The following is a 14,731-nucleotide window of genomic DNA, read 5'->3' on the forward strand; positions in this document are numbered from 1 at the left end:
AAGTTCGTGTGACAAGGGTGTTTTTTGTTTTCTTTCATTATTATCTCGCAACTTCGTTCGAGGACCGACTGAGCTCAATGTTCGCAGTATTTTATGCATATAATGAGATACACCAACTGTGAAGGCTAGTCTTTGACAATTGGGCATAATAGTGTCCAGTGTCTTAAAAGAAGAACACTTGACCTGGTTTCTGGGTCAGTTTGACCAATGTTTTTTGTAAATTGTTTGACTAAAATCCCGGGTCATGCTCACGAAATGAGTCAGGACTCAACTCCGGGTCAATATTCTGACCCGTAGAATGGAGTGTGCTCTTATTCCCTTCGTCTCCTCAGCAGAGAGCGGTATCAAAATAGAAAGAAAGAAAACGTGACAAAGGCCTATTAGACCCTTTCACAGTATGGCTGCATGCTTACTCTTTTACTTGTAACAAATGGATTTTCAGTTGGTGAAAGTTACATTTCTTTTCACCCTCCACAAACATTTCATTCCTAAATCTGATCTTTCCAACCTCTAGGTCTATACTGAAAACGGAAGTAAACGTTCGCGCAGCTGATAAATCAAGCAAGTCAGCGCTTGCCTAAAGTTCCCGGGACCATTTTGCGCCCAAACCTCACGTCCCCTCCAAATAATTTTCATGGTCACCGGTTTAGGTATAAATCTTGGAGGTAACATAAACACAACGTGCAGTCAAACCCGAGGAGAGCTAGGAGCATAGAGTAAGGACAGAGTGTGTGGATGTTGTTGGCTGATCGTTCAGTGGGTGTTAGCTATAGGAACAAAATGCCAATCATGTTTGTGTTACTGTGCCTGCTTCAAGGTTTACTGGTATGCCTACCTATACAAGGTAAGAATCATCTGATTTCAGTACACTGTTCAACTGACATTAATTTGTATTTGATAGTAGCCCTATACATTACATCAATATTTATAGGCAGGTCAAAAATGGATATCGAAACTTCTGCACTGAATTCAACATAATATTATCACCGGGGAGAAAATTAATGTTGCGAGTTACGACTATTTAATTTTAAAAACAGTCCACATTACAGAAGCTGCTGGGGTGTTTTTTCTTTCATTTTTTCATTTTTTGTTCTTCTTTCGGACCACCTCTGAGCTTGGACCACGGGGTGGGTGGGATCCAGCGTTTTCTTAACCAACGTGTACCATCCGTCTTCTCGACGTCATTAATTTGCATCATTTGCCAAAGATTTCCCATGAAATGATAAGGCGGCTGCCAATCTGGAGTGCGTTTTGGCGACCCCAAACCAAAAACTGTTTCTGACGTCACATAACCAAAACGGTAACCGAGCTCACAACTCGGTTATCGTTCAGTCTGAACAGCAGAACCACAAACGACCAACAAACGAAACAGTTTTGGTTGGGGTTGCCAAAACGCACTCCTGCAGTCCCTGGCTAGCGGGCTAGCGGCAATTTCGACCCCTGCATAAGGTCAGACCCCCCCCCCCCCCCCCCTCGGAAGGGGGACACGTAATTTAGCTGAGACACTACCTGGAAAGTGCCTCTAGGTGGCGTGTTTTATCTCCGTCGCGGCGGCGCGGCGGGGGAATCCGAGATGTGTTAGAACCTGTTTCATTTCAACTCCGATCAACGGGAAAGTGGAGATGACAGAAATGAAGGTTCGGCGGAGAAAGTAACTAGCTGTATCTAAAACATCACTTGATAACCTTTAGGATAATCTTCCGCACGTCGCCACCAATTTATCCGCCGTTAATTAACTCCAAAACCACAGTCAGTGCATGGCCCCTATGCCCTTGTGTTGTGGGTGAATATTCCGGTGAATATTCCGCACTGACTAGTGTCACTGTCATTGTCAGCATGGATGGTCAGCTCTGTCCTTACTGGGTATGTCCATGTCAGACTGTCCGTCCCTCCTCCCCCCATGGATGGATAACGATGAGCTCCATCATCAAATCTCAAGGTTTAGCATGTTATTGTTTAGATTGCACATTGTTTCATTCCTCCATCATGATCGATCATGTCCATGAATGCAATGCAAGTACTGTAGTTTTGGGTAGTTTTTGACATAACACTCTACTATTACTAATTTAATTAGTTTAGGAAGTTTCATTTTCAACACCCTGTACAGTCTTGGGTTTTGTGTCAAACTGCCATTTCATTTCAACAGTGTCCAGTGTCGTCTCATTTCAACGTGGTCCTGTGATGAACTGCATACAGTATACACAGTGCAAATTGATTAGTTTTGGTAATTCCCATGTGGAGCTCCTATTGTTCAGATTGCAGGATGTGTAGGTGGTTGATAAAACATGTTATAATCACTTCAGGAAGTTTGGACACCCTGGGTTGTTCAAAGGCGTCAAACTGTCGAGGCTTCTTTACAAGGTAGAGTGACAATAAGAGGTCACTCTCCGGCTGAACCTTTTGTGACACCGAACTAAACACCGGACACCTTTTACTTTTCCTTCTTCTCCTCACTCCAACAAAATCTTGCATCACTGATTGGATTCTGATTGGTGTATGCCTGGCTGGCTGGGTTCTAATTCAAAAAGCTGTTAATAAGCATTAAAATACAGCTTGACAAATTTCTTTGCTATTTTGAGCACAAATTGATTTGGGCACCTTATAAGTTACACAATGTAAATGTGATGTCAATGCTAAGCAAACATTGATTATGGAACCAGTCATAACAATGTAAATGTAATGTAATTTTGACTGGTAACCTTTTACTGTTAAGCAATATTTATCTGTGCTGAGCAAGTTTGTGTGCTTAATACAGGCCTTAAGAAATTGGGCCCTGATCATCCCATCAGAGAAAGCAAGGTCAGTTTCCTTTATTGCAGTCCCCGGTCAAACAAAACTGGGAGGTCAGTTTACCACACGTGTCCTCATTTTGAAAAACATGTTGTCATTCTACAGACAAGTTGTTGCAGTTTAATTAAAATTAAAAAAATAACATTCAAAATGATCGACTTTTTATTTATAATGTGTAGGTACAACAGCAGCAGCGTGTGACGACGTCATCGAATCGCTGTGTCAGCCTGGCTTTAACTATACGCAGACGGCCATGACCAGTTCGCTCAGGGACCTACTTCGAGATGACAGAAATCTTAAGATGCTGCAGAGTCTTCCCTTTGCGGAACTGGAGTGCTCGCCTTACATGCAGAACTTACTCTGTGCTTTCTATGCAACCAGGTATATACTACAGATTTTGTATCCGACGACACCATGCGAATATTCACCAGGCCTGGAGTTTGATGTTTGAAAGGGCGTGGCCAATTTAAAACCTTAAAAGTCAACGGGAAACTTTTGAAGGGGCATGACCCCCAAGGCCAAAGCCAGGGTCAATGGAGGCCACAGCCTTTGTTGACCGCGTGTAACTTCAGGCCTGCATTCCCTACTCAAAATTGGCCGTACTTTTTACTGCACAATGGCATTTTCAATGACAAATTTGTTGGAAACACAATTACAGACCTTTTTTTTTATAATCAGTTGTATACATTACATTTTGGAGAGACCCAAATATACTATGTTCTTTACGCTAAAAACTACAGTAGAGCATTTCCTGTGGCTATCTTGGACCAATTTCATAGAGCTGCTTAGCGGCTGATTCTGTGCTCACTGTGAAGATTCCATTTCATAGCGCTGCTAACTGTAAGCACTGGAAAAGGCTTGCTAACCTGGAGACGCCATAAGACGATCAAAGCATACTGATCGAATCATTGAGTTGTCAATCACCGATTCTTTTCTCAACCAACACTACTCAAAAGAGATTTCACCTTATGTTACCGCAAATCTGACCTAAGTGTACTCCCATGCAAAATTTCAAATTTTACTGAAACAATATTTTGTCACTTAATACAGGTGTGACCAGGAAGGAGGACGTCCAGCTCTCTTTCCCTGCAGAGAACTCTGCGCAGAGGTGAAAAGTGGATGTGCCACAGTCATGGAATCCTTTGGCTTTAGTTGGCCAGAGAACCTTGAATGTGAGAGATTCCCAAGTCATACCTACGGCCAGGAGTGCAACTTGGAAGGTAGTTTTAACCCACATTTGTTTTTGTTTTTTTAAACTAATATTCGCCATGATGCCATATGACCACCGGCTGCATAACTATTCCTCCAACCTAATTGAGCCAACCAAAAATCTTAGTTCTGGTCCTTTTAGATTAAACAAAAAAGATGACACTTAAAGGCACTGGACACCCTTGGTATTTGCCAAAGACCAGTTTTCCCACTTTATCATTTTTATGCATAAAATAACAAATCTGTGAAAATTCTGTGAGTCAATTGGTCATTGAAATTGCACGAGAATAATGAAAGAAAAAACACCCTTGTTGCACAAATTTGTGTGCTTTCAGATGCATAGTAAAAGGCTCCAGGCTTGGAGTCTTTTGATCTTGAATGAGAATTTACCTTTTTCTCAAAAACTACATTACTTCAGAGGGAACTGTTTCTCACAATGTTTTATACTATCAACAGCTCTCCATTGCTGGTATACCAAGTAATTATTTGTGCTAACAATTATTTTGAGTAAATACGAGTAGTGTCCACTGCCTTTAAGACCCGTCTCCCTCACATCTCCTTGCCCAATCCTGGTAACACTGGTTAATAACGTTTTTTTTAAATTTTACTTCCTGAAGATTTTAGAGTACCACCACTTGACGACAATTTCTACGGCAATCTCAAACAAGATCATGGTATGTTCCAGTATTAGTATTTCTCTGTATTGTGTAAGCATACCCCTGGCAGTGCCCCATGTTCAATACTGTTTTAACTGTAAAACGACGCTTATTTTAGAAAATGTCATGCACAAATTTCAGAAACAGTGACTGCAGTCACACAAGTTCAAAAGTCTTTTTCACATGACACTGAAAATCAGACATTTCCCTTGCTTATTTTTAGCATGATTGTGGAATTTTTACAAATTGCTCCTCTTGTAAAAAAAAGAACAACAGTTTTTTGGGCTCATAGTGATTCCACGCCTGATATACGCAACTCACACTCTTTGCTTTAGGGTCATGTGAACCAATCACAGTCAAGATCTGCGCAGGGTCGGGTGTCCTTCACAGCCAAACGAGAACCCCGATCGCCGTCCCGTTTGGTTCCGGCCTGGAAGACTTCAATCTCTACCCAACCCAGAAGGAGGCCTTTGATGTCATCGCTCCTTATACCACCCTTTTGAGTAGGGGCGGTGGGTGCCAGGAGTTTCTTAAACCCTTGGTGTGTGGCACGTACCTGCCGGCCTGTGGTGTCAGGGGGCGTAATGTCACCCTTCCCTGCAAGGACCTCTGCGTGCAAGCTCGGTCTTCGTGTAGACTGAGCATGCTAAGACATGGTCTGCAATGGCCGAGTTCGCTAGATTGTAACCGCTTTCCGACAGACGAGGAGAATCCTGAATGCCTCTCTGGTAAGTTTTTTTGTTTTGTTCCATGGCTGAAAGATTGAACCAGCCTTGTGGTAGTGAGGTGAATGATTTCTTGTGCAAAGCCCTTAAAAGAAAATTCATAATGCAAGCTTCACCCCAAACAAGCCTTAAAGCCACTGGACACTCTTGGTAGATCTCAAAGACTGTCTTCACAGTTGGTGTATCTCAACATAGGCATAAAATATCAAACCTGTGAAAATTTGAGCTCAATCGGTCCTCGAAGTTGCGAGATAATAATGAAAGAAAAAATACCCTTGTCACACGAGGTTGTCTGCTTTCAGATGCTTGATTTCGAGACCTCAAATTCTTAATTTGAGGTCTCGAAATCATATTCATTGAAAACTACTTCTTTCTAGATAACTACATGTACATTACTTCAGAGGGAGCCGTTTCTCACAATGTTTTATACTAACTATCAACCTCTCCCAATTTTTCGTTACCAAGTAAGGTTTTATGCTAATAATTATTTTGAATAATTACCAATAGTGTCCACTGCTTTTAAAGAAGTTTTACGGGGTGACTGTTCCAGTCAGTATGTCAGACTAGTCAGTATGTCAGACTAACTTTTAGAATTTTATTGAATTTTTTTAAAGCTTTGAGTTTAGGGGAAGCGTCCGATAGTGACGTCTCCACCAGTGTTAGAGTGCCTTGTACATTTAGCCTCAGCCCTGCCATTCAACCCCAATGGCTGACTCCTGATGGCACCCCAGTTTCATCAGGTAAGATCAGAATCATAAAGATTTTTACAACATTTCTTGTGTTTTTGGAATTGTTGTTTTTGTTTATTTTCTCTATTGCAAATAAAAAAAAAATGAATAATTTTTTTTTTTAAAGATTTGTGCACAAGAAATTTTTTTTTGCATCAGGGGTAAAGAATATAATTTGTTTTTACCCCTTTAACGATGTGTATTAAGCATTTTGTATGCAGTACTTTCCCTGAGTTCTGTGGGAAAACTAATCGATGCAGTACCTGCTGCTAACAGATTACGGATTATGAACTGCCTCGAGCCACCGGGTTAGCTCGGTGGTCTAGAGGTGAGATCTCTGCTCTAGCAATGCAAAGGTCAGGGGTCCGTATCTCACCTGGATGAGTGATTTGCCTGTTGATCTTTCAGCTTCTACAGGTAGTGCGTCCAGTTTCTCCTGACTCTTTCAGACGTCAAACTTTTCTAGTACCGAATCCAGAATTTTGTCTGGCGTGCTCTGGAGCGCCTGTGTCTGAAATGGGTTTTATACACTGGGTGGCTTAAACGCCAAACCTTACGGTATATGTAATTTTTTTCCATAATTTATCAGATACTGATATGAGGGTGTTTGTAGAGGTCACAGACAAACACGTGACGGACCTAATCATTGAGGGGTTCATCGATTCTGTGGACAGCGGGAAGTACACCTGCACGGCTGGTAGTTTCTCACGCTCGGTAACTCTGGGAGACATCTCTCAGCCAGCGCCAGGTACAGTTTCATATAGTTCATAGTTTCCACTCAATCATTTAGGATGACAAAATATAACTTTACAGGAGTAAAAACTTAATAGCTTAAGTGGGGGAGGTCTCCTAAAAGCAAGCTTGTTGGATGGAGACCCCCGAATGTGTGCACATACATACGTATCTATGAGAAAGCAATGCAAGAATAGACTAAAATAATTGAAAGCACACAAACTAGTTACTCATGAAAAGACACTGACAAAACACAAACAGTAAAAAAACAGTAAATGGTTCAGTAAATGGCAATGTGGAGACGAGATCAGTAGAAACAATATTGGCAGAAGTTGAATCAATAAAATAGAATAGAGGGCCTAACAAAAACAAACAAATTATCAATACAATCAAACGTGACAGGCCCTACAAAAATGAGTCGCTTGTCACACAACTCACTTTCCAGTACAGTGCTGTGGAGTGATAGGAGGGTGAACAAAAAATGTATTTTTTATTTTTGTTTGTATGTTGTTTAACAAGGGAATAAAAGGGTAGCGTTGAATTCTTAAACGACCGTTTAAAGCCGGCAGGGTCGAATTGCCGTGTGATAAAGGTGGGTGGGCTGTGCTGGGCGGGCCTGCCCAGGACTCAACCATTTTTGCCCAGCATTCTGAGCAAAATACATTGTGCCACCCAGTACAGATTAAAAAAAAAATGTCCACTGTGCATTGATCTGAGCATGGAGGTTGAGACACGGCTAACGATCAGGAGTATCAAATTTCACAGAGACCGAACACAGTCAAAAGGCCATTCAACTTTTTGCATGGCCCAAAAAACAGTTCTGCAGCTGTTGAAAACCTATATCATTTTGAGAAACTATTCCACTCCTAAGGATTATGGTTTGAAAGAAGGGTTCAAAAACATTTGAATCTGAAATGCTATTCATACATGAAACGTTTCTCAGTTTGTACATTTAAGGGTCATTCTACATGAGTGGACTAATTCGTGGAAAATTACTTCTTTCTCGAAAACTTCGTCACTTCAGAGGGAGCCGTTTCTCACAATGTTTTATACCATCAACCTCTCCCCATTACTCAGAACCATGTAAGGTTTTATGATGATAATTATTTTGAGTAATTACCAATAGTTTCCACTGCCTTTAAATTAAAATTCAGTTACTCGTCAATCATCTCCCAAATAATTTTGTTAATTAATCTATTAATTAATTTGTTCACAGTAAACAAAGTTTCCGTAGCTGAGGTCGTCAGTCAATCTATTTTGGGCATCACCATCAAGTCTGTTAGTTGTACCTACGAAAACCTGCCAGCGTTCCAGCCAAAGTGGTTGAATCCTGACGGAGTTGAAATCACGGACGGTAAGAAGCAAGACTATTTTGAATAACTTTGAAGAAAAATATCATTATCTTGTGAAAGACTGCATGAATTTAATCTGGTGTTGATGCTTGAGCAACACCCTAACTTTTAGAAATTGGTGACATGAACAGCCAATACGCCTCTCTTAATATTTATGCATGACGTCATAATTCTTACCCAAAATGAGGCTATGGGCGCACATTCCCCATCACTTGCAGTGGCTGCGCCCATCGCCTCGTTTTGAATTAGCATTGTGACGTACCTCATGCATAAATATTAAAGCCATTATACACTTTCGGTAAACAGTATTGTCCAAGTGTATCACAACTTATATATAAAACAACAAACCTGTGAAAATTTAGGCTCAATCGGTCATCAGAGTCGGGAGAAAATAATGGGAAAACCCACTCTTGTTTCCGCGCGTTTCGCCATGTCATGACATGTGTTTAAAATAAATCCGTAATTCTCGCTAACAAGAATTTATATTGTTTTACCGTTTTCTCAAAAAGTAAAGCATTTCATGTACTAATATTTCAAGAGAAGTCTTTCACCATTACCTTCTGTAAACCCTGTAAATTATTTGTAAATCTGTGAACTTTTTTTGTTTTTTTCTGTACCGAAAGGGTCCAATGGCTTTAAGAGAGGCATATGGTGAACAATTTGTTTGACAAGATTTTTCAAATCCTCAAGAGTAACCATTATTTATCAAATTGTGTTTAAAGCTTTGCATGGTGTGAAAAATACTAAAAAGTAAACTTGCGGGTACAACCATGTACAACGGCTCTATTCAGAGCCAACACTCCCTCATAAGAGATATTGTTCATGGTTGTACCCGTAAGTTTACTATTTAGTATCTATAGGTACTGCTCATTATTTAATACTTTCATGCCTCAAAATTACCGACGGCACCGATGCCCTTCAAATTCTAGAAAAAGCATGTGCCCTTTTGAACACAAGGTTCGTGGTCTTTTCCTTTTGATTATAATCTGACATAAGTACTTTTCTTTTTTATCTGTGAACTCCCAGATGTTCATTCCCGCATCAAAGTCAACTATGTTTCGGACAGCATCACTGAACTTTCCATCCACGATTTCACTGACTCTGTCGACGCTGGTACCTATGTCTGCACTGGTGCCCATGAAGATTCAGCCGTTCCAGTTGAAATTGGTGATGCCACTAATATGGACAACACTACTGCACCTGATGAGGGACCAGACATACCAGATCAATCATGTAAGAATAATGGGTTTGGGAAATGAAGTTAGTTAATTAATTAATTAAATATTTGAATTGATTTTGAAACCTCAGCTGAGGTTTCGAAATCAAGCATCTGAGACCACACAACTTGTGCAAGCAAGGGTGTTTTTTCCTTCCATTATTCTCTCGCAACTTCGACGACCAAGTGAGCTCAAATTTTCACAGGTTGGTTATTTTATGCAACCACAGAAAGGAATGCTCTACACTTTTATGATCAAACTATAGCTCAACATAAAATGAACAAGAATTTACACTCAAAAGAAACTGATTAAGTTCAAGTTGCTCTTAAGGAGAATAACTCGTGTAGGTGCTTATCTTCTAAAAGGTTCTGCTTTAACCTGATTTGTTTTTTAATATATTTCACAGCCTGTGAGGAGATCCGAGTGCCTGCCTGCATGACTGGAATTGCCTACTCCTCGACTCAAATCCCAAACTTAGTTGCTGAGAATCAAGACTTTGCTGAGTCCCTCATGGAAAGTTTTTCCCCCATCTTGGACAATGCCTGCAGCGCTTACCTCCGCCCGTACATTTGCTCCCTCTTCCTGCCACCCTGCGGAAATAGGACCGTCGCACCATGCCAGGAGCTGTGCCTGAAAGCAGTCGATGGCTGCTCTGGGCCAATTCCAGAGTCTTTGAGAGAGTCGTGTTCTTCATTGCCAAAAGAGTCAGATGACCTCATCGAATGTTACAACGGTAGTTAGCGCAATTTCCTTTTTTCTTTAAAGTTGCCTCATTCTATTTTGCCTGGGTCCTGCGATTTACCCCAGTTCATAAAACGCTTAAATTATCTCTCAAATTTATCACTCGTTTATCTCTCAAATCTATTTTTTGTTAAATCGATCTCTTCACATTGATTTGTTCACAGTAAATGAAGACACCATCATGTACAACACTACTATACCCGATGAGGGACCAGTCATAACAGATCAATCATGTAAGAGTAAAGGTTTGGAGAAATGAAGTTTTGTTCAATAATTCAACTCCATAACTTAATTCAAGTTATACGTTTTAGAAATACGGTGCCATTTCCAGGCAGCCAGTTCCAGACCATCTCCAAGAGAGCATTTTCAGAAAGCAGTTTTCACTGAAGGGAACTTTTTTGTGGATAAAGCAAGACACTGGTAGAAAAAAAGTTCTCTTGTTCCTGACAAATTGTCCCTGCATGGAAAAAAAAAACCTAATGTACAGAATATTCATTGTACATGTATGTAGAGACTTTTGTAACCCTTGTTCCAACAAAATGACCCCATTGCAGATCATGAATAAGGTGTGTCTCATGATCAAATTCTTCTCATGGCACACATGTGGTAAACACTAGCACAAGCAGTTGCAGGAGTGGGATGCAACCCTTATACTCTCCGACTCATTGCATCCAATGTTTGCAAAGTAGCCACTATAGGCATCCCATTCTCTCACTTACTCACTTACCATTTCATGAAACTCAAGAGTCAAATAGAATGTTGACATTTAAAAATGTTGGCTGTCAAAACTCTGAAAAAGACTATATCAATAATACCTTGCCTTAACATGCAGGAGCTTACATATCTGATTTGTTACGAAATATTTCACAGCCTGTGAGGAGATCCGAGTGCCTGCCTGCATGACTGGAATTGCCTACTCCTCGACACAGATCCCATTAGTTGCTGAGAATCAAGATTTTGCCGAGTCCCTCATGGAAAGTTTTTCCCCCATCTTGGACAATGCCTGCAGCGCTTACCTCCGACCCTACATCTGCTCTCTCTTCCTGCCACCCTGCGGAAAGAGGGCAGTCGTACCCTGCCAGGAGCTGTGCCTGAAAGCAGTCGATGGCTGCTCTGGGCCAATTCCAGAGTCTTTGAGAGAGTCGTGTTCTTCATTGCCAAAAGAGTCAGATGACCTCATCGAATGTTACAACGGTAGTTAGCGCAATTTCCTTTTTTCTTTAAAATTATCTCATTCTATTTTGTCTGGGTCCTGCGGTGCACCCCAGTTCATAAAAATGCTTTACAAGTTCTTTTATCTCTCAAATTAATCTCTCAATTATCTCTCAAATCTATTCCGTTTGAAATTGATCTCTTCGCATTGATTTGTTCACAGTAAATGAAGACACCATCATGTACAACACTACTATACCTGATGAGGGACCAGTCATAACAGATCAATCATGTAAGAAAAATGGCTTGGAGAGATGAATTTTTTTTCAATAATTCAACTCAATAACTTAACTCAAATTATACGTTTTAGAAATAAGGTGCAATTTCCAGGCAACCAGTTCCAGACCATCTCCAAGATAGCATTTTATAAGATAGCAGTTTCCACTGAAGAGAACATTTTTGTTAATAAAGTAAGACACTTGGAGAAAAAAAAAATGTCTCAATTGTTCCTAACAAACTGTCCCTGCATGCAAAAAAAAGAGACTTACATACAGAATATTCATTGTACATGTATGTAGAGACTTTTATAACGATTGTCCCAACAAAATGACCCATTACAGCTCATGAATAAGGTGTGTCTCAGCACCGGGATCAAATTGTTATCATGGCACACATGTGGTAAACACCAGCACAAACAGTTGCAGGAGTGGGATGCACTCCTGATACTCTCCGTCTCAGGGCATCCAATGTTTGCAAAGTAGCTACTATAAGCATCACATTCTCTCACTTACTTTTTCATGAAACTCAAGAGTCAAATGGAATGTTGGGATTTGAAAATTTTGGCTGTCAACACTCTGAAAAAGATGTCTGGAAGACGCTTTGTTGCCTTATCAATAGTACCTTGCCTTAACATGTTGGAGCATATCCTCTAAAGGTTCTGATTTGTTACCAATTTGTTAACAGCCTGTGAGGAGATCCGAGTGCCTGCCTGCATGACTGGAATTGCCTACTCCTCGACTCAAATCCCAAACTTAGCTGCCGAGAATCAAGACTTTGCTGAGTCCCTAATGGAAAGTTTTTTCCCCATCTTGGACAACGCCTGCAGCGCTTACCTCCGACCCTACATCTGCTCCCTCTTCCTGCCACCCTGTGGAAAGAGGGCCGTCGCACCATGCCAGGAGCTGTGCCTGAAAGCAGTCGATGGCTGCTCTGGGCCAATTCCAGAGTCTTTGAGAGAGACGTGTTCTTCATTGCCAAAAGAGTCAGATGACCTCATCGAATGTTACAATGGTAGTTAGCGCAATTTCCTTTTTTCTTTAAAATTGTCTCATTCTATTTTGCCTGGGTCCTGCGGTTTACCCCAGTTCATAAACGCTTAACAATTTCGTTTATCTCTCAAATTAATCACTCAATTATCTCTCAAATCTTTCTTGTTTTAAATCCATCTCTTCACATTGATTCGTTCACAGTTAATGAAGACACCATCATGAACAACACTACTATACCTGATGAGGGACCAGTCATAACAGATCAATCATGTAAGAAAAATGGGTTGGAGAAATGAAGTTTTGTTTGCAACTTCTATTCAATAATAAAATTCAAATAATAGGTTCTGGATTTACAATACAATTTCCAGGCAACCAGTTCCAGACATCTCCAAGAAGGGACACCATTCAGATGTCAGTTTTCACATAATGTTCTATGACCTCATCGAATGTTACAATGGTAGTATTAAAGCACAATTTCCTTTTTTCTTTAAAGTTGCCTCATTCTATTTTGCCTGGGTCCTACGGTTTACCCCAGTTCATAAAAACGCTTTACAAGTTCTTTTATCTCTCAAACTAATCACTCAATTATCTCTCAAATCTATTCCGTTTGAAATTGATCTCTTCGCATTGATTTGTTCACAGTTAATGACACCATCATGTACAACACTACTATACCTGATGAGGGACTAGTCATACCAGATCAATCATGTAAGAGTAAAGGTTTGGAGAAATGAAGTTTTGTTCAATAATTCAACTCAATAACTTAATTCAAGTTATACGTTTTAGAAATACGGTGCCATTTCCAGGCAGCCAGTTCCAGACCATCTCCAAGAGAGCATTTTCAGAAAGCAGTTGTCACTGAAGGGAACTTTTTTGTGGATAAAGCAAGACATTTGGAGAACAAAATTTCTCTTGTTCCTGAAAAATTGTCCCTGCATGGAAAAAAAAACCTAATGTACAGAATATTCATTGTACATGCCTATAGAGACTTTTATAACCCTTGTCCCAACAAAATGACCCATTACAGCTCATGAATAAGGTGTGTCTCGGGATCAAAGTGTTATCATGGCACGCATGTGGTAAACACTAGCACAAACAGTTGCAGGATCAGTGGGATGCACCCCTGATACTCTCCGTCTCATGGCATCCAATGTTTGTAAAGTAGCAACTCTAGGCATCCCATTCTCTAACTTACTCACTTACCATTTCATGAAACTCAAGAGTCAAATGGAATGTTGACATTTAAAAATGTTGGCTGTCAAAACTCTGAAAAAGACTATATCAATAATACCTTGCCTTAACATGCAGGAGCTTACATATCTGATTTGTTACGAAATATTTCACAGCCTGTGAGGAGATCCGAGTGCCTGCCTGCATGACTGGAATTGCCTACTCCTCGACACAGATCCCAAACTTAGTTGCCGAGAATCAAGATTTTGCCGAGTCCCTCATGGAAAGTTTTTCCCCCATCTTGGACAATGCCTGCAGCGCTTACCTCCGACCCTACATCTGCTCTCTCTTCCTGCCACCCTGCGGAAAGAGGTCAGTCGTACCCTGCCAGGAGCTGTGCCTGAAAGCAGTCGATGGCTGCTCTGGGCCAATTCCAGAGTCTTTGAGAGAGTCATGTTCTTCATTGCCAAAAGAGTCCGATGACTTCATCGAATGTTACAATGGTAGTTAGCGCAATTTCCTTTTTTCTTTAAAATTGTCTCATTCTATTTGCCTGGGTCCTGCGGTTTACCCCAGTTCATAAACTGCTTAACAATTTCTTTTATCTCTCGAATTAATCACTCAATTATCTCTCAAATCTATTTTGTTTTAAATCGACCTCTTCACATTGATTTGTTCACAGTTAATGAAGACACCATCATGAACAACACTACTATACCTGATGAGGGACCACTCATAACAGATCAATCATGTAAGAAAAATGGGTTGGAGAAATGAAGTTTTGTTTACAACTTCTATTCAATAATAAAATTCAAATAATAGGTTCTGGATTTACAATACAATTTCCAGGCAACCAGTTCCAGACATCTCCAAGAAGGGACACCATTCAGATGTCAGTTTCCACATAATGTTCTACCAGCAAGACACTGGTTAGAACCAATTTTTCTTGTTGCTACAGAAAAATTCCTCTTGCATTCAAACAGTTGACCAG

At 40.5% G+C, this 14,731-nt stretch overlaps 1 protein-coding gene across 8 annotated transcripts in view; it reads left to right on the forward strand.

The window, feature by feature from the left end:
- Positions 1-583: 583 nt before the first annotated feature.
- LOC117295337 overlaps positions 584-14,731 on the forward strand; it is a 32,796-nt gene continuing 18,648 nt past the window's right edge. For 2 of the 8 annotated variants that reach the window (XM_033777924.1, XM_033777930.1), the window contains exons 1-18: positions 587-844; positions 2,970-3,171; positions 3,841-4,010; positions 4,617-4,673; positions 4,991-5,383; positions 5,995-6,120; positions 6,698-6,856; positions 8,057-8,194; positions 9,219-9,425; positions 9,816-10,142; positions 10,315-10,383; positions 11,021-11,344; positions 11,526-11,594; positions 12,266-12,592; positions 12,772-12,840; positions 13,213-13,278; positions 13,917-14,243; positions 14,423-14,491. In XM_033777924.1, the coding sequence (XP_033633815.1) occupies positions 736-844; positions 2,970-3,171; positions 3,841-4,010; positions 4,617-4,673; positions 4,991-5,383; positions 5,995-6,120; positions 6,698-6,856; positions 8,057-8,194; positions 9,219-9,425; positions 9,816-10,142; positions 10,315-10,383; positions 11,021-11,344; positions 11,526-11,594; positions 12,266-12,592; positions 12,772-12,840; positions 13,213-13,278; positions 13,917-14,243; positions 14,423-14,491 (3,208 nt within the window). In that variant the 5' untranslated portion in view covers positions 587-735. Of the gene's footprint in view, positions 845-1,879; positions 1,940-2,969; positions 3,172-3,840; positions 4,011-4,616; positions 4,674-4,990; positions 5,384-5,994; positions 6,121-6,697; positions 6,857-8,056; positions 8,195-9,218; positions 9,426-9,815; positions 10,143-10,314; positions 10,384-11,020; positions 11,345-11,525; positions 11,595-12,265; positions 12,593-12,771; positions 12,841-13,212; positions 13,279-13,916; positions 14,244-14,422; positions 14,492-14,731 lie in introns of those variants that run through there. The other 6 variants (XM_033777929.1, XM_033777928.1, XM_033777926.1 and 3 more) reach the window with 6 other exon arrangements.

The sequence above is a fragment of the Asterias rubens genome, chromosome 10 (genome assembly GCF_902459465.1).
Source record: "Asterias rubens chromosome 10, eAstRub1.3, whole genome shotgun sequence".
Taxonomy (NCBI): Eukaryota; Metazoa; Echinodermata; class Asteroidea; order Forcipulatida; family Asteriidae; genus Asterias; species Asterias rubens.